Source organism: Dasypus novemcinctus, chromosome 3, assembly GCF_030445035.2.
Source record: "Dasypus novemcinctus isolate mDasNov1 chromosome 3, mDasNov1.1.hap2, whole genome shotgun sequence".
NCBI lineage: Eukaryota > Metazoa > Chordata > Mammalia > Cingulata > Dasypodidae > Dasypus > Dasypus novemcinctus.
Window position 1 is genome coordinate 124,295,260 of NC_080675.1, and position 26,533 is coordinate 124,321,792.

At 37.7% G+C, this 26,533-nt stretch overlaps 1 protein-coding gene and 1 non-coding gene across 2 annotated transcripts in view; one reads left to right on the forward strand and one right to left on the reverse strand.

Annotated features, from left to right (window-relative positions):
• Window positions 1-10,815: 10,815 nt before the first annotated feature.
• TRPM7 (transient receptor potential cation channel subfamily M member 7) overlaps window positions 10,816-26,533 on the forward strand; it is a 160,359-nt gene continuing 144,641 nt past the window's right edge. The window contains exon 1 of the mRNA XM_058294201.2: window positions 10,816-11,125. Coding sequence (XP_058150184.1) covers window positions 11,123-11,125 — 3 coding nt within the window. The 5' untranslated portion in view covers window positions 10,816-11,122. The remainder of the gene's footprint in view (window positions 11,126-26,533) is intronic.
• Window positions 19,619-19,727, reverse strand: LOC111767368 (U6 spliceosomal RNA). Its single transcript, XR_002799206.2, has one exon. It is a non-coding gene; the product is annotated as a U6 spliceosomal RNA (small nuclear RNA).

The following is a 26,533-nucleotide window of genomic DNA, read 5'->3' on the forward strand; positions in this document are numbered from 1 at the left end:
CAAAATGATAGGATGTCTAGGATGTACTTTTTTTGTCTTAAATTGAAACACTGTATTTAACTCTTTCATTATTATTGGGAATAGAGATTGTTTCCAACTCTTTTATTGTTCATGCTAAAATAAATAACAGGTTCATTTAACTCTTACTCCTCTTGAGAATTATTTTCTTGTAGGATTTATTTTTGAATCATTCCACTAAGAAAATGGGAAAAATAGGAGTGTAAAAAGGATAAAGCAAACGCAATAAATTCTTGATAATCATTGAATCTAGGAGGTATGTCTCTATTCCTACATATGTATGACATTTTTCCTTTAAAAAACTTTGAAAAACTGATTGCTTTGTGAAGTTTCAAGAGTGAACACAATTCGATTTGTGTTCAATTCATTATCTTTTACCTGCAGCTCTCATTATGTTTTTACTCTTCATTTCAGCCATACATTTGTAATCATTTACTATTAAGTGCTTTAATTGTATTTAAATATTGGTCAAGCATAGGACCAATTCTTGTAATTAATAGCTGGTTGCTTGGTTGTTTTGTGTTTACATATTTTAGTTTTACTTAGTTTTATGCACACTGCAGTTGGCTTTTAGTATCTTGAAGTATATTAGGCTGTGTTTAGCTACCTGAATGTTACCCCTTTGAGATATTCATGAAACAAGATGGAAACCTCTTAAGAATAATGAGGCAAATATACACATATTCATATACATAAACACACATATATACTTACATTAACTCCATATCATGGTCCTTTAACTTGAATTTTATGATCTTCCTTAGATAACCTTGTTACATTAAAATTTAAATAAACTGCTATTAAATTAAGATATATGTTAGCAATGTTACTATGTAGTAGAAATAATAGTATCCAGCATCAGAAAATCAGATCTTTCCTTGTTTTCAATTTTTTACTAATATTCCATGCAGAAAAAGGCCTTTATAGCAAGCCAGAATAATCAGCAAAGTAAACAGCCTAATTGTGAAGCTAGATAATCGTTTAAATATGCTTATCTTTTTTATATATCTTACTACTTGATTTGCTCAAAAACATTGATGTATCACAGTAAATGAATAGCAATTCACAACTAGAACTGCTCATTAATAATGTACAAAATGATGTATATTAAAATAAATAACAGGGAAGCAGATGTGGCTCAACCAGTTGGGTGTCTGGCTACCACATGGGATGTCCCGGGTTTGGTTCCCAGTGCCTCCTGGAGAAGGCAAGCAAACAATGAGCAAATAGATGAGAGAACCATGGGGGAGCAGGGGGAAATAAGGAAAAATAAAAGTAAATAAATAAATCTTTTTTTAAAAAGTCTCATGATCCTTAACACACAAAATCACTTGTGTATAATCTGATCACCCCTCAAGTCTTTGTGATTACACCTCAAAATATGATAAAAACGAAACCATCCTTCTGCCTCAGACAATTTAAGGTATATAAACTTCATCAGGTTTATTTCAATTAGCATAGTTTGATACATTTAGTTTTAGATCCCTTTAAATTCTCTGTCCAAAGAAATTCCATTTGCTATGCTCTCACATATGCTTCAGAAAAGTTTATGTAGTCCCAGTTATAACATTTTTCATTAACACAATGTCTTTGCTAAATTTAACAGGGAGTTTCTCTCTATGGTTACTAGTAATTTCTTCTAGCTTTTGTCCAAATATAAACAGTTGGAGCAGCTTTAAAACTTTCGGAAAATATGTTTTTCCCCTTTTAAAATAAACTAGGGCCAAAGAAAAGGATTAAGAAAAATGTTTATTATTTGTATATTATATAGTATCAGAATATTCACATAAAATAAAATTGAAGAAGCCTAACATTCACACTTTAAATTATTCAAGAACTATTTATTGAATACTATGGTAAGCTAGGTACTTGTAGTAAGGTACTAGGGTTAGAGATTAATATTTCAAACATTCCAAATATTTTATTTTGTAAGTTTTTGTCTTCCAAATTAGATTCTTTCAAAAGAATGCATTAGAAAGAAACCCACTAATCCTCTATCCAAAGTATAGCAAAAATTGTTTGAACTGGCTTAATCACTCTCTGCTTATATAAACACAGGATTCTGTAATGATTTGCCAAATATTTACTAGTGTCTTATTTCAAGTTACACAGAAAATGACACAAAATTGACATTTCATATACTGGCTGTCTTTTTCATTGTTTTGGTGCTTTAATCGATTTTAAGTGTTTTAGTGTTATAAATGTTCTAAACTGTTCCATTCCAATTTTGAGATATAGTATTCCATTCTCATTTTCCAGGGACTCCTGCAGATCTGTTCAGGAAGAAGTCAGAGGCATGAGTAATGTGGAAAAAATCGTATAAGCCAGTTGTGTGGGCCAAGTGAAGTAAAGATCCTTGATTAAACAGGTTGAGGAAAAGATTTTGTGAAAGACTTAGTTTGACTGAACTGTATATACTCTTCTTTATTATGAGTGACAGATTTCTCAGTTGTGTCACAAGACATAATATAGCATGAGAGTTTAGGCACAAACTTTGGAATCAAGACTGTCTTGTTTCAAACTCCTGCTATATCAATTTCCTCCTCTGTACAATGGGAATAATCATTGTATCTAGCTCAAAAAGTTGAGTTAATACATGTTAAGCAATTAGAATAAGCACTAGGCAGTTAGAAACCACTTAATAAGTGCTGCTATTCAATGTAAGGAAACAAGCACTTTCATGTTTTTACCTTTTTTTTTTTTTTCACTATGGAGCCTGCTGTTATTTATTGTAATGTAAACTTCTATATTTGTATGGACATCAATGTTTTACATAATTATGGAAAGTCATAAAACCTGGCTAATGTAAGAGACAGTAATCACTCATAAATTGTTCTACTTGTTACTTCAAATATAACTTAGAAAAAATTTACTGCTCTCTAAAAATATATTTTCTAGGTTGGAATTAAGTCTCTTTATTATTAAACACCATAAAACCTCAGAGACACTTGTAATGTTTGAAACAGTTGCTTTACAATTACTATATTCTTATTGCAACTGTTTGAGTTTAATCAACAATCTGTGTTTCTGATGGTTTCTAGGCCTAAAATGCAACACCAAGTATTGTATATATTTTTAAAAGTTTAAGTTACAAAGAAAAAAAAGAAGAAATTTTATTACTGATATTGTGGAACTAATCTGTGTTGGACTGACCGAGGTTTGTTTTGTTTGTTTGTTTAATTTAATCTCTCTTCTACTGTCTCTGTGTTACATAATCTAGTTCTATTCTTAACTATAATGTTTTAGACTTTAAGTTTCTTAGGCATATTAAACAATTATCAGTATCTCTACCCTCTTTCCAAGCAATAAAAGGGCATTAGAATGATGGTCCTCAAGTTTTTTTTGTTAGCATACTACCAAAAATAACTTTTATGGTGGCAATGGTATCACACATTATCAATTTAAATAACAGCACTGAATTGTATATGTAGAAGTGGTTAAAATGGGAAATGTGAAATTGTATATATATTACTACAATAAAAAATTTAAAAAACAATATTGGTTTTGAAAAATTACTACACAATCCTCTCAAATCTTTTTATTTTAAAATTTTATTTTGAAATAAGTTCAAACTTACAGGACAGTTGCAAAAGTAATACAAAACCCATATAGAGAACTCCAACATACCCCTCACCAGAAAAATTAAAAATTTTTCTAACTTTGTTATATCATTAATCTATCTACCTACCTACTTACCTACCTACCTAGCTACCTACCTACTTACCTATTTTCTGAACATTCGAGAGGAGAGTGCATGTATCATACCCCCTGAATACATAATACTTCTATGTACCTATGAACAAGGATATTCACTTATGTATTACCTTAAGTGCAGTTATCAAGTTCATGAAATTTAACATTGATATAAAGCTTATGGTCTATATTCCATTTTTTCTCTTTCTTTTTTTTTTTTTTTAGGAGGTACTGGGGATTGAACCCAGGACCTCATACATGGGAAGCAGGCACTCAGCCACTTGCATTACATTCTTTTCCCCATTTTTTCTTATGTCCCAATAATGTCCTTTTCAGCCTTTTCTCCTCCATTCTTATATCCTATCCAGTATCATTTATTGCAATGGTCATTATCTCTTTAGTTTCTCTTTCTTTCTTCTTTTTTAAATTGTGGAACCATATATACAACATAAATCTTCCTACTTCAACCCCTCCCAAGCAAAGCATTCATTGGGATTAATCACATTCACAATGCTGCAGCACTCTCATCACCACCCATTATTAAAACTTTCCCTTTACCCCAACCAGAAACCCTGCACTCGTTTTGCATTAACTCTCCATTGTCTCTTCTCCCTACTCTTGGTAATCTGTATTCTACTTTCTGTCTCTCTAATACTTTCTTTGTGCTTACCATGGGACTTAAATTTAACATACTAACCCTACAACAATATCATTTACTTTGATACCAACTTAACTTCAATAGCATACCTAAACTATGTTCTTATACCCTTCTGGTCCCCACTTATATGTAGTTCTTGTCACAAATTATACATTTATACCTTATGAGTCCAAAACCATTGATTTATCATTTTATGATTTTATCTCAATAATAATAGTACTTGCTTGAAAATCTTCTATTGACTGCACTGTTATACTTCTCTACAACAAAAGTATGTATTTACCAGTAGTTTGAAGCATTAAGATAGAAAAGGAGTTGTAGCAGTTTGATATTGTTTATGAATTCCAGAAATAGATATCAGATTATGTTTGTAAACTAGTTTGTTACTCTGGGCATATTAGATTATATTGGATTCAGAGGTTTCACTTTTATTTGATTAAATAATAACTAAGTAGGATGCTGAGTCCCTGCCCCTTTGGTGGGTGGGAACTCACAGAGAAACTGCACTGCAGAGAAGGGAGGAGAGAGACTTAATGCTGGAGCCTGGGACGTAAGCACACAGAGGAAGAGAGAAGTCTCCTTTAGATACCACAGAGGCCCCGGGAAAAGAGATGAGCCATTTGCCTGATAGTCTAACAGCTGACTTTGTAGAGAAAGCAGAGCAGCTGAGCCCAGAAAGAAATGAGCCCTGGGAGAGAGACGAGACTTGTTGCAGCCTGTGGCTGAGATTGGAAGAAGCTGAGACCATGGAGCTTTAAGAGGAAGAGGAAGCCTGAACCCTTGCAGGGACCAGCAGCCATTTTGCTCCAACATGTGGCAACAGACTTTGGTGAAGGAGGTAACTTATGCCTCATGGCCTTGTGATTGTTAAGCTTCTACCCCAAATAAATACCCTTTAAAAAAGTACCCAGATTTCTGGTACTTTGCATCAGCACCCCTTTGGCTGACTAATACAGGAGTGATTAGAGTTATTGCTCTAGGCCAGTGGTCTTCAAACTGGGGAACATATGCCTATAAAAAGACTTTCCAGGGAAACGGACTTTGGCCCAGTGGTTAGGGCATCCGTCTACCATATGGGAGGTCCGCGGTTCAAACCCCGAGCCTCCTTGACCCGTGTGGAGCTGGCCATGCGCAGTGCTGATGCGCGCAAGGAGTGCCGTGCCACGCAAGGGTGTCCCCCGCGTGGGGGAGCCCCACGCGCAAGGAGTGCGCCCATGAGGAAAGCCGCCCAGCGTGAAAAGAAAGAGCAGCCTGCCCAGGAATGGCGCCGCCCACACTTCCCGTGCCGCTGACGACAACAGAAGCGGACAAAGAAACAAGACGCAGCAAATAGACACCAAGAACAGACAACCGGGGGAGGGGGGGAATTAAATAAAATAAATAAATCTTTAAAAAAAAAAAAAAAAAAAGACTTTCCAAGGAATATGACAAGTATTTAAGGAAATGATGTTTAAGGAATTGATTTCCTATTTCCCTTACATTCAATTTCTTAGGAGTATCTCTCGTTGTCCTTATATACAGTGTATAGTAGGAAATTAGAAACTTAGATCCCTATGTTCAGAAAAGAGGTATAAACAAAAGGCAAAACATTTCAGGAGAGAGGCTCAATAGGCCTAAGCTCTATGCAAGGGAGTGACCTAGAACATACAGTTTGGTTCACAGATGTTCAACAAATACGGTGAGTATATGAATGGCTGACTGATTAAACAATAGAATATAGAATTTCAGACTTCCCTGTTCTGCCCTATTTCATGTAACCCTCTACTATAAGGTTTAGTATGCTGCCTTAATCTGTCATGAAACTCCGCATGCCAGAAGCAGAGGACATAGTTACTTAACATCTTTAGATTTTGGCCTATTAGGGGTTTTGTTTCTTCAACAAACATTTACTGAATACCTACTAAGTATGTGTCATCAAGTATTGGGTTAGAATACACTGGTGTATAAAATGGATAAGATTATGATCCTAATGAAGTTGAATTGTTTTTGTTTTTTTTCTTGTGGGGGTGGTTGGGATAGAGTTAGTGTTTAGTTTGCCAAAGAGCTACTGGTGCAAAGTACCAAAAATATATTGGCTTTTATAAAGGGTATTCATTTGGGGTAAAAGCTTAGCCCAATCAAAAGCCCTAGAGGGATCTTATAAAATAATCTAATCAAAGGACCCCAACTGAATTTAATGCAGTGAAAGGGCCTCAAACATCCATAGGAATGGATTGGTTCAAAAACATAATCTTTCTCTTTTTGGGATTCACCAAATTCAAACTGTCATGGTTCACTCTCTGAATCCCAAAAAAAGACAAGTTCCTTCCATATGCAAACTACATCCATTACAACATAATATTTCAAAATCTTTAAACCATGTCAGTAACAATGCAAAGTACAAAATTATAGGCACACAGTTTGTTTTGCTTCAAAAGCCCCCTCTGGTTGTAGACCTGTGATCATTGAGGGATACACTTTTGGTCTGCTAGGCTGCTGAAATGCAATATACCAGTTCTGAGGCTGTGAAAGTGTCCAAGCCAAGGCATCATCAAGGCGATGCTTTCTCCCCAAAGACCAGCTGCTAGCAATCCTGGACTCCTCTGTCATATGGCACAGCACATAGTGGCATCCGCTGGTCTTTCTCTTCTCTGAGTTTTGTTGCTTCAGTTTCTTGCTTCCAGCTTTCTTTCTCTGGTTCTGTGAGTCTCTCTGTCTCTTTCTTTCTCTCTGTTCATTCCATTTATAAAGGACTCCAGTAAAAGGATTAAAACCTACCCTGGAGGAGCCAATATGGCTCATGATTGAGTGTGCGCCTCATGCATACAAGGTTCTAGATTCAATCCCTGGCCTGGTACCTCAAAAACACCAAATCAAACCAAACCAAACCAAAACCAAAACCAAAAACAAAAACAAAAAAACCCACCCCGGGCCACACCTTACTGGAGTAATCTAATCAAAGTGTCCCCACCCACAATAGGTTTGCATCCACAGGAATGCATTAACTCTAAGGATATGGTTTTCTGGAGTCCATAAAAGCTTCAAACTACCACAATTACATTGGAGGCTGGCTACCACAGCAATTACATTTATCTTCACTATAAGTTAGACATGTTTCTGTCTCCATCCCTCTAGGCCAGTGTTTCTTACTCTTTTTGTTCCATTATTGCCCCCCTCAGAGCTTTTTCAGACATTTTTCTGAATTACATCTTCTCTCATGAAACTTTTTTATTTCTCTCCCCTTCCCTTCCCCCCTCCCCCCCCACCCCATTGCCTGCTCTCTTTGTCCATTTGCTGTGAGTTCTTCTGCGTCTGCTTATATTCTTGTCAGTGGCACCGGGAATCTGTGTCTCTTTTCGTTGTGTCATCTTGCTGCGTCAGCTCTCCGTGTATGTGCAGCACCACTCCTGGGCAGGCTGCACTTTTTTTGCGCTGGGCAGCTCTCCTTACGGGACCCACTCCTTGTGCGTGGGGCTCCCCTACGCAGGGGACACGCCTGCGTGACATGGCACTCCTTGCGCACATCAGCACTGCACATGGGCCAGTTCATCACATGGGTCAGGAGACTCTGGGTTTGAACCCTGGACCTCCCATGTAGTAGGCAGACACTCTATCAGTTAAGCCAAATCCACTTCCCTCCCATGAAACTTTTAAAACTTATTATTGTTATATATAAAACTCAAAAATTTTCCATTTTAACCATTTTTAAGTGTACATTCGTGGTATTAATTACATTCACAATATTGTGCCACCATCACCAAAATCCATTACTCCAAGTTTCCCATCACCTCAAACAGAAACTCCGTAGACATTAAGCAATAACTACCCTGTCCCCCCATAAAATTTTTAATGCCACAGATATATTGTATGTTTATGTAATGTAGGTTTATCTATCTGTTACTATGCTTTAAACACAAAAAGAGTAATGCTTTTCACTCCCCCTCCCCAAGGATCAATTTTCACTTCCTTGGAGGCGATATCACCCGCTTTGAGGTTAAGAATGTATGTACCTGACTGTGAGCTAAAACTCCAAGAGTTGGTATAGTACCAATCCTTATCATCTTTTTATCCCATTTGAGTTTCCAAGCTGCTAAAACAGTTACCATACAATGAGTTGGCTTAACCAACAGGAATTTATTGACTCATGGTTTCAGAGGCTAGAAGGTTTATTTCCTCCAGGGAATGTTATCTTTTGACTGGCCAGTAATCTTTGGGATTCCATGGGTTTTTTTTGGCATTGCACATGGTGGCCTCTTCTCTTCTAGGTTCTGTTGACTTCCACTTAGTTTCTTGCTTTCCCGTGGCTTGCTTCTCTTTTTGTGTTCAATTTTCTTTGTTTACCAGGATTTCAGCCATATTTGATTAAGGCTCACCCTCATTCAGTTTGGGCACACTTTAACTAACAAGCATCTTCAGAGATCTTATTTACAAATGGCTTCACACCCACTGTATCAGGGGTTGGAACCTGAACATGCCTTTTGTGGGGAACATAATTCAATCCTTAACATCCCCTAAAGGATGCACCTAGCTTAGTGCTTTAAACAGAGTATAGTAGAGGACAGTAGTGTTCGTTGAATTGAAGTGCTATAAATAACTGGGCACGCTCTGGGAGGTCTGAATAAATGATCCAGTGAGAATGGGAAAATAGAGATGCCTGACCAAAACAGAAACAGAGTTCCTACTGAAAAGAGGTGAGAAAGAACATTTAATAACTCCTTCAGAAACATGAAATTTTTCAATCTTATTCATCAGTAAACTGAATAGGACTGCTCCTGACATATACTTAGGACACTCAACACATATTTAAAATTTTTTGAATGGATAAATACATCCTCCAGAAGTAATTGCTCACTGAAAGTGGCCATATGTGAATTTCAAGGCTTTCTGATCATCCATAAAATAAGAAATTTATTTTTATTGTTCAATTAATAATCCTACTCCCTATTTCCAACTTTACATTCTCCAATTTACCAAAAAGTTATGGAGTAAATGTCAAGGTTTTATTCATGTTTCATCATCAACCAAGCTAGGGCGACCGTATTGTGGAAACAAAGTAGTCAGAGCCACAAAGTGCTCTCTTATCTTTTCTCTCTCTCTCTAATCTGTTTTAGATTTGTCTCTACCTTCTTGTTATAAACTCTCTAAGGGCAGGAACTGTGTAGGTGTAGCTGAAACTAGAAAATAATCAAACATTTTTTGAATGCATGCATAAATTAGACAAGATCCCTGCCCCAGGGGGCTGGCAATCTAAATTTAGAACATTTTTTTTTTTAAACCCTGATCCTGTTGGACCTGACATTTGGGGAAGGAATACTTAAGACCTGAATATTGTTCACAAGCACGGTTAAAACTTGTTAGGGAAAACAAGTTTTGTTGGAGAAGATTCTGCTTCAGTGAATTGTGGGTCATAACGTTTAAGAGGTAATAATTATGCTGAGTGAAAGCAAAGCAGCCAGGCAAAGAAGAGTCTGTGTTGTAAGTTCCAGCATGTAAAACGTGAGAATATGCAAATCAATCTACAGTAATAGATCAGTAGTTGCTAGGGGATGGGGATACGGAGGGTCAGAATGCAGGGATTACAAAGGGCAGGAGGATATTCGAGATGATAGATATGTTCACCATCTTGACTGTGATGTTGATTTCATGTATGTACACATGTCAAAATTTATCAAACACTACACTTTATATATGTATAGTTTATTGTATGTCAATTACTCCCCAATAAAGATGTTTTTTTCTTTTTAAAGAGGAAAGGTAGAATTAGATGATAGAGGGTCACACCGAGAAATATTTGAATTTTTTGGGAGCAGGTAGTGATATGTAAAGGCAATGTTTTAGGAAGATTACACTGATTTTGGTTTTCAGACTGCAAAACGAGAATCAGGAACAACATTCAGTAAGCTATTACTAAAACCCAAATCTGTGTGGCAGCAAGGGAAACGCAAAGACAGAAATACGTATTAGACACCGGTAACAATTTAGTCTTCAAAGTACCTGTATGCGTGTCTAACAGGATTTAACTCTGGAGGTAAAGGGTGGCGTCCATAGATAATAAATCCAGGAGAATTCTTGCTGGCAGAAATAGGGGAAGCCATTGGAAAAATATAATTTAGGATAAGAAGATAATTTCGCATTTTGGACAAGGAGTAATATTTAAGGCATAGAGAAAAGGTTGGGAAACGCCGCTCCAGCATGCAGCGTAGAGGTCAGGCCCAGTTCGCACGCCACAACTCCAGGCTGGATGGAGGCCGGGAACCTTACCCGTCAACTTTTGTTTCATCAAGTTCCATTCAGGGAGCAGAGACGTAGAGGTGTGTGCGGCCGACAGAGATCTAGAGAGAACACTCACCCCAGCTCGTGAAGCAGAGGTTTGGGGGTGGAGACGCTCGTGCCCGGCGCGTGCGCGCGGCGCGTAGGGGGCGGTCTGGAAGTTAGGGAGCGCGCGCCCTTCACGTGACCCGGCCCGCGGGCGGCGACGCACACTGCGCGCCCCTCACGTGGTCTCGCTACAGCCCCGTCGCCGGCGGAGGCGGGCGCGGGCGCGGGCGCGTCCCTGTGGCCAGTCACCCGGAGGAGTTGGTCGCACAATTATGAAAGACTCGGCTTCTGCTGCTAGCGCTGGAGCTGAGTTAGTTCTGAGAAGGTTTCCCTGGGCTGTCCTTGTCCGGCAGCCTCTGCTGTCGCCTCGAGAGACGCTTCCCGATAGATGGCTACAGGCCGCGGAGGAGGAGGTGGTGGAGTTGCTGCCCTTCCGGAGTTCGCCCCGTGAGGAGAATGGTACTGGACCCACGCAGGCCCCAGCGCAGAAATGGCTCTGGGGTTTGCGGGCGGGAAGGGGAGGACCGGGAAGGCAAGTTTGTGTGCGGAGCCGCGTTCCCTCGGGCGAAGGATCCCAGAATTGCTTTGAGGCTTCCGGAGTTGCCCAGGCGGGACGCGTGTGCAATTCGTCTGGGGGGTGAGGGGCGGGAAGCAGGTAGCAAACCTGGCGCGACAGCTCGTCGCGGGAATCACTCTCGCGGAGACCCGGCTTCAGCGTGAGCCGCTTCGAAGCGGCTGCGGCGCGAGCGGCTGATTACCTGGCTCGGCTGGGCAGCCGCAGCACGCCAGACGCAGCGCTCAGCCTCCAGGCTCCGCATCTCCCGGGAGCGCGGTCCTCCCGGCGCCAGTTGTAGACTGATAAGGGAGCCAAGTGTTCTGCTCAAGTTCTAGATGGAAGGGTAAGGACTGGGAGGGAACCAAAAGGAGGAAGAGGACGTGGGCTTGGAGCTGTGCCTTGTGTGCTGCGCAGCGGGCACTCCACAGGTACATTTTAATTTTTGAGCCAAAGGGGAGGGATTTGACGGTATTGACCGTAAATCTGATTTGGGAAGGATTAAGGATTTTACTGGGACGCTGCTTTAGGTACCAAAGCGATGTGTTGTCTAGATGTAAGCCGAAAACTCCCTAGAGAAGGGTTGGTAGTATTTTAAACCGATGCAAAATGGAAGAGGAGGCCGTGCACTGCAGCTCTTGGATAGAGCTTTTGTTAAGGCCAGGATGCATATTTGAATTTCTTACAAAGTAAGTACTTCAGATCAGGGACTTTAAAGCAGGAAAAGTATTTCTGATCAGCACTTGAACTTGATAGACTTTATGCAAACAACTCTCCCTCTGCTGGAGTCTGGCAGATTTACTTTTCCCTGGAAGCTAACTCAAGTACCGGAGAAAACTGAAACCAAGGTTCTATACCACGAAAGTAGTTATACGTTGAATGAATACTGTATCTTCCGCTGTTTTGCACTTCATTGGTAATGTAAAGTCAATAAGAAAGTCATTTTACCTTTTTCTTAAAATTTAAAAGGAGGTAATTAGATCCATCTACTGACCGCGAATTTTCGAGTTTATTTAAAATAAATGTTTAAGGGAAACTGTCTTGGGGGAAAAGTTGAATCGAAGTGCCTTTTTGTTTAAAAAAGCAAAGCATTAATCCTGATTTGTTTATTGTTATTTTTTAAAGAGGTACTGGGGATTGAATCCGAGTCCTCGTTCATGAGAAGCAGGTGTTCAACCACTGAGCTTCGCCTGCTTTTCCATCCTGATTATTTAAAGATATGTCTAGTTTGCCTTTAAGGTGATAAATAATTTAAATTTGAACATGATATTTTAATATTTTGAAATTTTCAAATACATTAAAACCTGGAAGTGGAGATGATTCATCTTCAAAGCCATTTCCTCCTAATGTTTTACGAGAGCAACCAGACTTCTTTTGTTTCTAGTGAAAAACTTATAATTTCTTAGCCTTACTTCAGGTGCCCTTTTCAAATCCAGCCTCTTACCTTAACATTTTGCTAAGTTTCTCCTGATTCTATTGCCCTTCCATTTGTGTTGTCTCTTTTGTAACAGGAGTACTCCCCCAAATAAGACTAGTCTACATAAATAGTGTAGGGTACTTGACACATTGTATGCATTTACTGTTGGTTGAACAGATTCTTGAAGCTTGGCACTTTTATAGACATGTTAACTATGTAGCTGTCAGTAGTCCTTTTGATCCTGCAGGGGGAAATATCTCACTTTAAAAATTGAAACTGTTTCATTTTATTTTATTTTTACTGCTTGAGTCCTGACTGCTATTGAGTTGTGTGATTTTAAAATTTTAATTAATAATTTTTTTGCTAAATTGTAATGAAATCTTTCGGTAGTCTAAAACCTGGGGTCCTCCATTCAATAATGATAATTTGCTTAGCTTCCTCAGCTTTCGAAAAGGTCAACACTGTGACCTAAGTGCTTGCTTAAATGTGTTGTATTTGCAATGTATAGTTTTTAAAATTTTTGTAACTATTGTTTAAAACATTGGCTTCTCTGATAATTGCTACTTTGACACTAAAACCAAAGCACACAAAATTTTTCTGTATTTAAACAAAGCTTTAAAAGTAGTCAGCCTCCTGGCCAAAAAAGAAAACAAAACACAAAACAAATACAGCAAGATTAAAGCAAAATACCAAAGAAACACAAGTTAAAAAACTGAAGGGGAATCAAAAAACAAGCTACGGAAAATACTTGTTTTATTCATTTTCTAATTTATTTAGTGTTTAATATGTTCCAAGCACTGTGCTAGGCACTGAAGAGGCAATGATGTGTTATACAAGGCCCTGCTTTAAAACAGTTACCTTCTAGATATTTATTAAAGATAAACTTGTCTTTGTCTAATGGAAGATACACCCATTACTTTTTATAAAACAAACATTTAGTCTCTACTATGTTTCAGGCACTTTGATACTTAGTAGTCTAGAAGGCAGTATGTAGATGGGCAAACACCAAAAGGATAGTATGATACTATGGCATGGATTATTATGGAAGTTTTGGTAATCAGGGAGAGAGGAATGTCTGGGTAGGTTTGTAAGGGAGCTTGTAGTATTGTAGAGTCAATAGGAATTGAAATTAACCTGGAACTAGAAGGGATATTTAAATTTGTGAACTTAGTGAGAGAAGAACATCTGTAATTTGTTCTGGGAACTACTGTAAAATACTGTACATAAGTTTGGAATGCATGGAGTATAGGGTGAAGTGGAGTGCTGGTGGGAGTGTTATAAAGATAGGCAAGGGTCAAATTTCTGCCATATAAAAGTGTTTGGATTTTATTCTATAAGTGTTGGGGATCCACTTAAGGGAACATAGACAATGTGCTGGTGTAGGGTTATACTGGAGAGAGTCCCATAATGAGGAGGCTATTGTTAGACTATGACCAAAATTTGAGGGCGGGAAATGAAGTAGTAGAAGAAAAGAGTGAATAGATTTAGGTGTTTAGGGGTTAGAATTTTGAGGACTTTGTTACTTTTGTGGAATAATACCTCTAATTGAGCGTGTGTTGTCAAATGGCAATCATCAGGACAAGGCATAAAATGGAAAAAATGTAATAGTTGAAAAATGCACTTAAAATGTGCATTTTTTGTTTTTTTCCCACCCCCCTGCAGGATGCCTGTACCTACCCCAACCCCCACCCAGGACAGGGCCCTGCATTTTTGATGTTTAAATGAAGATCTGTTGAAGCAAGCACATGCATAATTTAAGTTGGAGAGTTCAGTCAATCATAGATACTTTGGTCTAGTACTCTGATATTCCCTTTTACTCCTACATGCATTCTTATATGGAAAAGTTCAAACATTTGTAAAAGAGGAGCCCTCATATAAAGTTAGTAGATAACACAAAATGTTATATTAAAAAACATGAGGTTCCCATACACCCCACTCCCCACCCCCTATCATTTATTTTGTTTTATTTTTTGAAGATACAAAGATCACAAAAAATGTTACATTAAAAAATAGAAGAGGTTCCCGTATACTCCCCCACCCCTACTCCACTCCTCCCACATCAAGAACCTCTTTTACCATTGAGGCACATTCATTGCATTTGGTGGATATGTTTTGGAGCACTGCTGGACCACATGGATTTACACTCTCCCCCAGTCCAGTCAGTGGATTATGGCAAAAATATATAATGTCTAGCATCTGTCCCTGCAGTATCATTTAGGACAACTCCAAGTCCCAAAAATGCCCCCATATCACATCTCTTCTTCCCTCTCCCTGCCCTCAGCAATTAACATGGCCACTTCTCTACGTCAATGCTCCAATTTCTTCCATTACTAGTCACAATAGTTCTATAGTAGAATATTAGTAAGTCTACTCTAATCCATATTTTAATCCTCCATCCTGTGGACCTGGAATGGTGATGTCCACTCCACCTCTATATTGAGAGGGGGCACAGATCCCGTATGGATGATGTGGCCACATTTGAGCAATGCGGAGGCTTTCAATTCTCCTACTTGCAGTTGTAGGCACTCTTGGTTCCCTGGTGTGATGGTTGACCATTTTCACCTCCCTATTAGCTGACTTGGGTAAGTCTAACAAACCAGAGAGTAGAAGTTGCAACTCTGCTGAAGCTCAGAGCCCAGTTGGCATGTGGACAGTCCAGAGATTCAAGTCTCCTGAGTATACACCAACCCTAGCACCAATGACACGTTTAGTAAAAGTGACAGAAGAGGTGTGTGTGTAGAAAGGTCACATCTGAAGTCCAACTCCATCACACTCAGGAACACAAATTCTGAAGTAGGGCCCACTGACACAGCTCTGAACTCCACAGCCATCTGCCATGACCATAGAACCTGTGGGTTTCCGTAGCCCTCAGGAGAACCAGTACCTAGGGTTGTACCTACTTTGGCTGTTCCTGGGGTCCTGCTGAGGCGTGCATAAGCATGACCCCTCTGATGACCTCCCGACTCTTCTGAAGACCCTTAGCCATATAAACTCATTTGTCTTGGCCATTTCCCCCTTTCATTCAAGGTCAAAAAGCAGTTTTTAACACATGATCCTACATGTAGGCTGAGATATTCTGCTGGTCTGAGTTGACCCTTTTATTCAAGATCTCTTTCTAGTTGCATCACCAGTTAGTGATTGGTAGTAATCCCTTGGTGCCAGGGAGGCACATCCCCGGGAGTCATGTCCCATGCTGGGGGGAAGGTAATGCATTTACATGCTGAGTTTGGCTTAGAGAGTGGCCATATTTGAGCAACATGGAGGCTCTCAAGAGGTAACCCTTAGGCACCCTGTAACTCTAGGCCTAGTTTATATTTCAGGCACACAGGCTCATAAGCATAGTCATCAGTATCAAGGGCTTATCATTGGACCATCCATCTTCATTGGTCTTTGCCGTTGCACTTGGGGGCATTGTTGCTGTTCCATTGGGGAATGTGACAGAGCTCTCCTGGGTAGGAACTCAGTACTCCCTCAGTTGTCTTTTGTAAGTCTTAACTACTATGAAAATACCCAACATATATCAGAACATTTTATATACCCTATATAGATGCCCTGGAGAACTCCCTTCCAACCATCAATAACACCTCTCACCAGTGTTCCTTCCCTGCCATAGTTGAACCTCTGTGTGGTCCAAAACTTCTTAAAAAATGAAGCCTAATATATTGCCAAATTCAATTAATAGGAAAATGAAATACAGTGATAGGTTTAAAGATTAGAAATAGAGTACATACTCTTTAGTCTTTTAAACCTTTTATTGTGGTAACATATAAAACACAAAATTTCACATTTTTAACCACATTCTTATGTACAGTGTTCAGTGATGTTAATTATATCCATAATACTCTGCTGTCATCACCACTGTCCATTACCAAAACTTTTTATCACCCCAGCCAGAAGCTCTACACATTAAACATTAACTCCCCATCTGCCCAGCCTCGGGTAACCTGTAATCTACTTTGTCTATTTATATTTATTGATTCTAGATATTTAATATAAGTGAAATCATCTAATATTTATCCTTTTGTGTCTTTCTTATTTCATTCAATGTGATCTCTTTAGGGTTTATCCATGCTATGGCATGTATCAGAACATCGGTCCATTTTAAGGCAGAATTACATACCACATTTTGTTTATCCGTTCAACTGTTGATGATCATTGGGTTGCTTCCACCTTTTAGCTGTTCTGAATACTGCTGTTTTGAACATTGGTATAGAAATATCTATGAGAGTCCCTGTTTTCAATTCTTTTAGGTTCTCTTTCTTTTTGGAGAACCATTCAGAACATGAGTAAGTTTCTAAAGTCTATTTTAAAATGATTGCCCCTTAAATGCCTGTTTTAAGTTTGGTACCTGGAGGAAAGATTTAAGTGGTTGAGAGGAGTTTATGGATGTGAGCATCATTTGGCCATTTATGAGGATTTGAATTGAGTCATTTATGTGAACTGATGTATAAGAATTTAGATGTGTGTCACTTTTAGAAGGTACTTTGCAATTGTTAGATTAGTTTGAAAATGAATGAAATGTTTGGCTCAGAATTGGATCTCTTCTAGTAAGTTTACAAAAAGAAGATGGTTTCAGTTTGCATTTAGTGCTTTTAGATATTTGGTGACCCTTTGGTTCAGTTTATCTTGTATTTAGAAATTTATTCTGGGTCTTTTTAACCTGGGTTTTGGGAGTCTGTGTAGTTTGCTCACCACTTAGAGGTTTTAGAACTTTGTTAAGGAAATTTTGGTCTGTCGAGGTAAGCAGTTCTTTAACTTTGATTGACTTGGCTCATGACTTAAGCTGCTTTGCCAAGTAACAGTCTTTTATGAACATCATTGTTACCTTCTCTGTAAAAAACAGATTATAATCTTTCCTCTACTTGACTTCAGAAACAATACTAGGATTAGTCTGTGAAAAGCTATTTGTGTCTCCTACCATTATGTAAATGTGAAATCTAACAGGCTTAGTACCTTTTTTCAGACAATCTGGTAGTAAGTACCTTAGAAATAATAGAAGGAAAATTATCCAATTTTCTATATTGGTTATAGTTAGACTATAACTATAAGGAAGAGACCAGGGAAACATTAGAGAAAGGTAGGGCTGTAAATTACCCTGTTTAAAAAAGTAAATAAATAAATTACCCTGCAGTATGGAAATCAGTGGTCTTCCTAATCTTTAAAGAGTATAATTTGCAATATCTAGTACCCAGAAGGTACTCTTGGCCAAAACAAAAAAGTGCATAATAGGCTTAAGCAGCCACATTTTCACAATATTAGCTAATATGTATTAGCATTTATCTGTGATCATTGTTCCAAGTACTTAACATATATCAAATTATTATTCCTCAAGAAAACCCTATGAAGTAGGCACTGTTGTTATTTCCACTATTTACAGAAGGAACAGAGAAGCAAAATAATTCTCCCAAGGATATGAGCCTAGTAAGTGGTGGAGTAGGTGTTCACCTACCAAATTATAGAAACTTGGAGAAGTATCTTGATATTTAGGGGTATGTTAGATTTATGAGATCTCAGATGACAGGTATTGACAAGTATTAAGTAAAAAAGTTAATGTCATTTAGAGAAATGTCTTTTTTTTTTTTTTTAATTGCTGTACCGTATTTTCTTCAAGTGATATTGAAACCTAGTAGAAAATTTTTTGACCCAATTGGAAATCCAGAATCTACTAAAACAAAAAGATAGAAGGACACTTATTGGTTTCTTTGTCCCTACAATATAGGTTCTAACCTAACTTTAATATGAATCTGCTAAAATGAATCAATAGTAGAATTTTTTTTTTATTACTAAATTTCTATGTAGTAATGTTGGGATAGGTTATTCACAACTTATTTATATGCATTTAATTTTGACAAAGTACAAAGACTTAATAATCTGAGATGATCCTTAGTAGATTGGAAACAAATAGATTTCTGTGATGGGTAGAATTCTTCATTCTGAAGTTTAATATGCAGGTATTTGTTGCAACAATTCCCTATCCCCACTTAAACCTCCTTTTAGTTTTTCCATGGTACAGGTGCTTTTTCTTTTAGTTGGCACAATTAAGGGTGTAGACGTATACTAAAACCTCCAGAAACCTATCTTGAATGTATCAACAAGTGTCATCACACTTCACACTATTCAGGGATAGAAAATAGGTTGACATTATTCACAATATGAAGGCCTGAGTTTTCTAAAAGACAATGTCCTAATACTTTCTTTAGATTTCTTTTTCAAATTAATTTTTGTGCCTTTATCTGAAAATAGATCAGTGGTCATTGAATTAGATATATGTGATGAATCCATTAAATTTAAAAGATTCTGTTGCTTTGGGGGAAATGTTTTATTAGTTAAAGGGGAGGCAAGAATAAAAATTAAGATTAATTGGTGTCATTTGACTTCAAGTATATAATATTTTAAAATAAATGTATGGGGAGTGGGTATAGCTCACTGGTTGAGTGCCTGCCTCCCATATAGAAGGTACTGGGTTCAATCCCTGGTATAGGGGTGGGGGAATAAATATATGTAATTTTGAGTTCTTTGGTAATTATTTTTATTATGGAATTCAGTTATATAAAATGGTGTAGAACCCATGTATGTACCTGCACTCAATCTTAATAAAATATTACAGATAAAATTGAACTCATCCATATATCCAATCAAAATTTCATTCCTCTTTCCATTTCTACAGACCTATCATCCTAAATTTAGCCTTTATTCCTTTCCATGCTTTTGTGGTATTGTCACATATGTTATAGACAGCATATAGTAATTTGTATTTCTAAATTTTATAAATGTGGAATTATGTACACCTCTATGGATCTTGAGGATTTTTTTTTTAAACCAGAATTCGGTTTTGGAGATTTATCCATGTTGATACATGAAGTAGTCTAGTGTATCCCTTCCCCCTTTTTTTTCAAAGAGCATAAACTATTTTCAAGAACAAAAGAAAGATATAGTAAAAACCAGATTTTGGGGGGGGACATCAGTCAATTAACTTGGCAAAAAAAATATAGAACACTTCACGAATTTGTGTGTTATACTTGCGCTGGGGCCATGCTAATCTTCTCTGTATCATTCCAGTATTAGTGTATGTACTACTGAAGTTAGCGTGCTAGTGCATCCCATTCAACCACACTATATTATTCCATTACGTGATTATGCTGTACTTTGCCCATTTTCTTATTACTGGGCATTTAGGTTTTTTACCTTTTTTTTTTTTTTACGCAAATGATGATGCAACACTTTCATATGTTCTCGTCTTATGAGAGGTTTTTTTAGTATATATACCTAGAAGTGGAATCGCTCATCATAAGGTAAGTGCATGTTCAACTTTATAAATATTGCCCAAGTGTTGATCAAAGTTCTTGTGCATTTTACATTTCCAGTAGAAGTTGATTTACCATTTTTCGTTTATCTTTGCCCACTCTTAGTTTGTCAAACTCATGAATGTGAAATGGTTTCTTTGTTTTAGTTTATGTTTCCCTGGCTACTAATAAGGTTGAATATTATTTCAGGTTATAGATTTTTTGTTAACTTACTTTCTATGGTGAATTGTCTGCTCTTTTTTTTTTTCTTATTTGTTTGTAAGAATTCTTTATGTATCTTGGATACTAATCTTTTGTTTTATGAGCTGCAGATATCTTCTGTGCTCACCCCCTACCTCCACACCCCAATTTACTAATGACAGGTTCTTTTTTATTTTTTGGTTCTTGGTGTATATTGGTGTTTTGTGGGTTTTTTTTTTAAGATTTATTTTATTTATTTCTCTCCCCTTTCCCCCTGTTGTCTGCTCTCTGTGTCCATTCGCTGTGTGTTCTTCTGTGTCTGCTTGCATTCTTGTCAGCGACACGGGGAATCTGTGTCTCTTTTTGTTGCGTCACCTTGCTGCATCAGCTCTCTGTGTGTAGCGCCACTCCTGGGCAGGCTGCGCTTTTTTCGCGTAGGGTGGCTCTCCTTGTGGGGGCACACTCCTTGCACATGGGGTTCTCCTGTGCGGGGGGCACCCCTACGTGGCAAGGCACTCCTTGCACGCATCAGCATTGTGTGTGGGTCAGCCCACTGTGGGTCAGGAGGCCTTGGGTTTGAACCCTGGGTCTCCCATATGGTAAGCGGATGCTCTATCAGTTGAGCCAAATCTGCTTCCCTATATTGGTTTTTAATTTTAGTGTAGTAATTTGTCAATTTTTTTTTATGGTGCATGTTCTTTTCTGTCTTGCTGAAAAGTCAATCCTTCCTTATCTATAAATATCCTTCTATTTATAAGATAAAGTTATTCTTTTTTTTTTTTTTTTTGGTAAAAGTTTTAAATTTGCTTTTCACAATTTGGCTTTAATCCACCTAGAATTCATTTTTGATGTAGTGTGAGGTATGGAAAACCAATTGTCCCACCATTATTTATTTAACAGTTCATTTTTTTCCTGATTTGTATTGTCTTAATCACATATCAAGTTTCCTTCTATGCAATTTTCTGTTGCAAAGGATTCCATTTTTCGAGTTTTTTTTTTTTAAAGATTTACTTATCTCTCCCTCCCCATTTCCCTTCCTTTTCCCCTCCCCCACTGTTTTTGCTGTCTTTATCCATTTGCTGTGTGATCCTTCTGTATCTATTTCTCTTCTGGTCTTCTCTTATTTCTCCTCTAGGATTCACCAGGGTTCGGTCCTGGGGACCTCTGATGTGGAGAGAGGTTCCCTGTTAGCTGCACCACCTCAGTTGCTGGTTTCTGCTGCACTTTACCTTGATTCTCCCCTTTGTCACTCTTTTGTTGTGTCATCATCTTGCTGCGCAGGCACTTGGCTCGCCATGTGGGCACTGGCTTGCGGCATGGGCACTAGCTCTCTGCACGGGCACTGGCTTGCTGCACAGACGCACTTACTCTTCTTTTTTTTCACCAGGAGGCCTCAGGGATCGAACCTGGGTCCTCCTGTATGGTAGGCGGAAATCCTATCTCTTGAGCTACATCTGCTTCCCCTGTTGTAGTTTTCTTTTCCTATGGTAATATATTTATTGTGAATTTTTTAGCATTCTTAGTTGTCCAGGTATAATTTATTGATTTAGCATTAGAAATTTAAATGAGTTTGTTTTTCCTTCTGCTGATATAATTATCACCTTTATCCTTTTCCTCCTAGAAAGAGGTTTTTTTTTTAAAGATTTATTTATTTATTACCCCCTTGTGGCTTGTTCCATTCTTTGCGGTTTCTTCTCTGTGTCCATTCACTGTCCATTTTTTCTGTATCTGCTTGTCTCCCTTTGTTGCATCATCTTGCTGTGTCAGTTCTCCGGGGTGCATGGGCCATCAGCTCTCTGTGGCGCATGGGCCAGCTTGCCTTCACAAGGAGGCCCTGGGATGTGAACCCAAGGCTTCCCATATGGTAGACGGGAGCCCAACTGATTGAGCCACAGCCCTTTCCCCCTAGAAAGAGTTTTGATCTCTTTCCATTTTCCTAATACTTTTTCATGTTAAAATGAGTTGTTCTAGTAAGACGTTCTTTAAAGTACCTGAGGAGAAATTACTGTTTCAGCTAAACTGAAAAGTTGCCACTTTTTAGTCTGAGTGTGCCTAGTGTTCAATTATTTAAACTTTGGCACCCCAAGATACCTCATGGTGGTAACTGCTTGCATTTCTTTTTATCAGACATATTCTATTCACAAATCTGGGGAGTATTTGGTGGTTAAATAATCATGGTAGCGTTTTCCCTCAGGTCAGCAGGAAAGCAAAATGAGCAGGAAAAAAAGGTTAAAACTCTCTTTACAATCACGGTCATGGTCTTAATTTGATTGAATTTAATTTTTTTTAACAAATCAATTTTATTGCTATATATTAATAAATCATGAATCCATCCAAAAGTGTACAAACAGTGGTATTGTTTTAATCACGTAGTTGTGCATTAATTCAATCATTTTTAGAGCATTTTCATTATTCCAATAATAATAATAAACAAAAAACTCATCACTTCTCAGTTTCCCCTTCCATACATAGCTCCTCTTCTGTTTCCTTCTTTCTAATTTATTTGTATTTACATTTTGTAAAAACAGTCTTATGTATGCAATATCACCCATATTCATATTTCACTTGAGGTTTCACTATGTTATACAGTCTGTTATTTTTTACCTTTCCTTCTAGTAATATACATGACTTTAGACTTACCCTTCAACCACTGTCATGTCCATGTAATAGCTTGTCTAGTTACAAACACAATGATATACTTTCACCATTTCTCCTCATTTCCAAAGATTTACAAACAACCTTTTTACCAATTCTGCACAGGTTAACCCTCAGCTTTCCATTCTCTACCCTCATTATATTTTCTGGTGACCTACATTCTAATTATTAACTCCATGAATATACACAATATATTTTGGTCATAATAGCATAGGCATACAGTATTTGTCCTTTTGTGTCTGGCATCCTTCATGCAACATAATGTCCTCCAGGTCATCTGTGTTATCATATGCTTCATGACTTCGTTTCTTCCCACAGCTGCATAATATTCCATAATGTATATACACCACAATTTGTTTATCCATTCATCAGTAAATGGACACCTGGGTTGTTTCCATCTTTTGGCAATCCTGAATAATGCCACTGTGAACATCACTGTGCGGATGTCTGTTGATTTCACTGCTCTCAGTTCTTCTTGGTATATGTCTAGTAATGGTATTGCTGGGTCACATGGCAAGTCTATGTTCAACTTCCTTAGGAACTGCTAAACAGTCCTCTATGGGCACAGCTTTTTCCTATCTCAGCTGTAGGCGAGCATAAAGCTAGTCCCTGTATACTCCTCTCCCCCTCTTTTCTTTCTGGGCTCAACTGCTCTGTTCTCTTCACAAGGTCACCTTTAGATTATCAGGCTCATCTCTCCTGGGGGCCACAGCCGTGTCTAATGAGCTGTCTCTCTCTCTCTTAGTTCTTCTCCATGTATTTACTTCCTGTGTGAGAGTCTGTTTTATCCCACCAAAGGGGTGGGGACGCAACCCTGCACACACTAATGACGTGGTCAAATAAAAGCCCTAATCTTTTTTTTAATAAAGTAGAAGTGAAGCCTCTGAATTTAATACAATCTAATATGCCCAGAGGAACAGACCAGTTCACAAACACAATCCAATATCTATTTGGAATTCATAAACAATATCAAACTGCTACATGTGGTGTTAGCATGTTTCCTCAGGCAGAAAGGGATCTTAAATGGCCCTTTATGCACAGTAACATATAACCACAGTTTTTATATTGAGTTGCATATTTCTTTTAATCCACTCTTAACTGGATTAATGTAGACTGGGAGGTGCTTGACTTCTCATCTAAACTGAGACTTATTTACAGTGAGAAGAGGTGTCTCTAGAACCACTGGGAAGTTAGTCCTTTCTGCTTGGATAATATAAAATTCAGATATCCCTCTTTTGGTGGCATTTTCATATCTAGAATCATTGAGTATATTTAAGATGTAAAATAGAATATTTTCCAAATGAAATACCTTGAAGGAGAATTTTTAGTAATCTTTAATTCCCCCCCCCCCCAATTTTTGCCAGTCATATCTAGGCAGGAAGGATGCTCCCTAATTTGTGGGAGAGTGGAATGTAGTTTGAAGGCTTATTTGTAGTGTATGTGCCCATTATTGGTGGAAGACTGATGGGAAGAATAGTTGAAGTGAAAATAATGAACTTGGTTAAGCTGTGACTATGTGCCAGGCATTGTGCTATATAGCATCTTCAATGAATCATTTTGTTTAATCTTCAGAGCAACATTGTGAGGCAGGTACTGTTATTATCCTATTTAACAGATAAGAAAATAGAGAAAGAAGTAAACAGCAGAACTGGAATCCCAGTTCAGGTTAATTTGACTCCAGAATCAGCGCTCTTTAACCACTGATGATCATTGAGTTTAAAGGCCCCTTTTTGTGCTAACACTGTTGTGATTATAGTTAGACATTTTACTTGGAACATTTAAGTTTGGGATTTTCAGATTTGTGGTTGTAGTTTGCCATCTTTTGGTAAAATTTGGTAATGCAACCTTGAACAAATAGTATGCTGCATTAATATCTAGCAACAGAAGGAAAAGAAAAGTGTGAAATTAATATATATTTAAAAACTGCAAAAAGTTATCATTGCATGGGATTTACAACTCTCAGCTAGAGTATGTGAGGCCAGTCCCTACTGTAATGAGCAAAGGCCATAAATAGTGAGAATATTATGTGTGGGAGAGAATATATTCACAGTTGGCTGCTACCCTAACAGAATGAGAGGTAGTAAGTCCTTGAAATAAACAGAATTGGTGATATTGAAGAGTGCTATTGGTTGAAGTAGGAAGACGATCTTAATGAAAGAAGGGTAATTAATTAAGTTGGAGAAACTGTTAGAGATAGTCTTGCTGATGTCATTGTACATTCCAGTATGCACAGAATTTAGTAAAAATTCATGAACATGGGAGTGATTTAAGTAACTTTTAGCAAAATAATTCTGGGTGAATTTGTCAATTAGAAACTATTATAGAAGGCTTGAGGTGGTGAAGGGATAGTACTGACAGTATTGGCAGTTATTTATTTATCTATTTATATTTAACAAGAATAATATAATGAAAGTAACCTGTGAACAAGATTTGTACTATGTCTTAACTCAGAACATCATGCTGAGTTGCTTTATATTTTATCTAAAATACTCCTAAAAATGATCGCTAAAATCAAGTAAAGTGTGTCAGAAGAGCTGTTCTTCGGTTGGTGGTGAATGAGGAAGGCCATATAGTTTTAGCTAAAACTTAAATATATGTACTCACACATCAGATTTTGCTCGGTGATGTGTTCGTTTTATAATTATATCCATATCACTAATAAAATGCCCTTACTATTAAAATTCCTGCAGGAAAAGTTACTTTGTTATCTATTCTACCTCTAAAACTCATTAGGCCCACCTCTTTTCTCCCTTATTGAAAAGTAACCCCCAGTACAAGGATTTATTGGGATTGTAGAAATGGATAAAAGAAACATCAGTGTCCAAGAAATAGTGTAGCAGAAGAATCTGAAGTGTCTTCATATGTGCTTGTTGGATTGAATTGACTCAGTGGGAAAGTAATACAATACTTTGGTGGGATTTAGATCATGGGTTGGCAAACTGTGGCATGTGGATAAAATCTGACTGAGAGCCTGTTTTTTTGTTTTTTGTTTTTAATTGTTTTTATTAGAGTAGTTGTGGGATTACAGACCAATCATTCATAAAATATGGGAATCCTTATACATCATGCCACCACCAACACCTTGCTTGTATTGATGTGGAACATTTGTTACAACTGATGATAGCACTTTTTTGTAATTGTACTAATAATTATTCAGCAGTAGTTACCTTTGTTATAATTGATGAATGATTATTAAAACAGTACTATTAACTATCATCCATAGTTTATATTAGATGTATTTTTTTCATATAGCACTCCATTATTAAAACCAATTAGTGTTGTACATTTGTTATAATTCATGAAAGAACATTCCTATACTTGAACTATTAACTAGTCCATCGTCTACAATAGGATTCACTGTGTTATACATGTAGTCCTATATTTTGTTTTTTTAACCTTTTTTTAATGACTCACATTTTTTTTAAAGATTTTATTTTTTAAAAATTTATTTACCCCCCTCCCTTGCTGCTTGCTTGCTGTCTGCTCTGTGTCCATTTGCTGTGCGTTCTTCTGTGTCTGCTTTTCTCCCTTTGTTGCATCATCTTGCTGCACCAGCAGGCCAGCTTGCCTTCACAAGGAGGCCCTGGGAAGCAGACCCAGGGCCTCCTGTACGGTAGATGGGAGCCCAATCGGTTGAGCCAAATCCCTTAACGTTTATTCTAGAAATATATATATCCTAAAATTTCCTCTTTTTAACCACATTCACCTATATAATTCACCCACGCAATGTGCTACCATAGCTACCATTCATTTAGAAA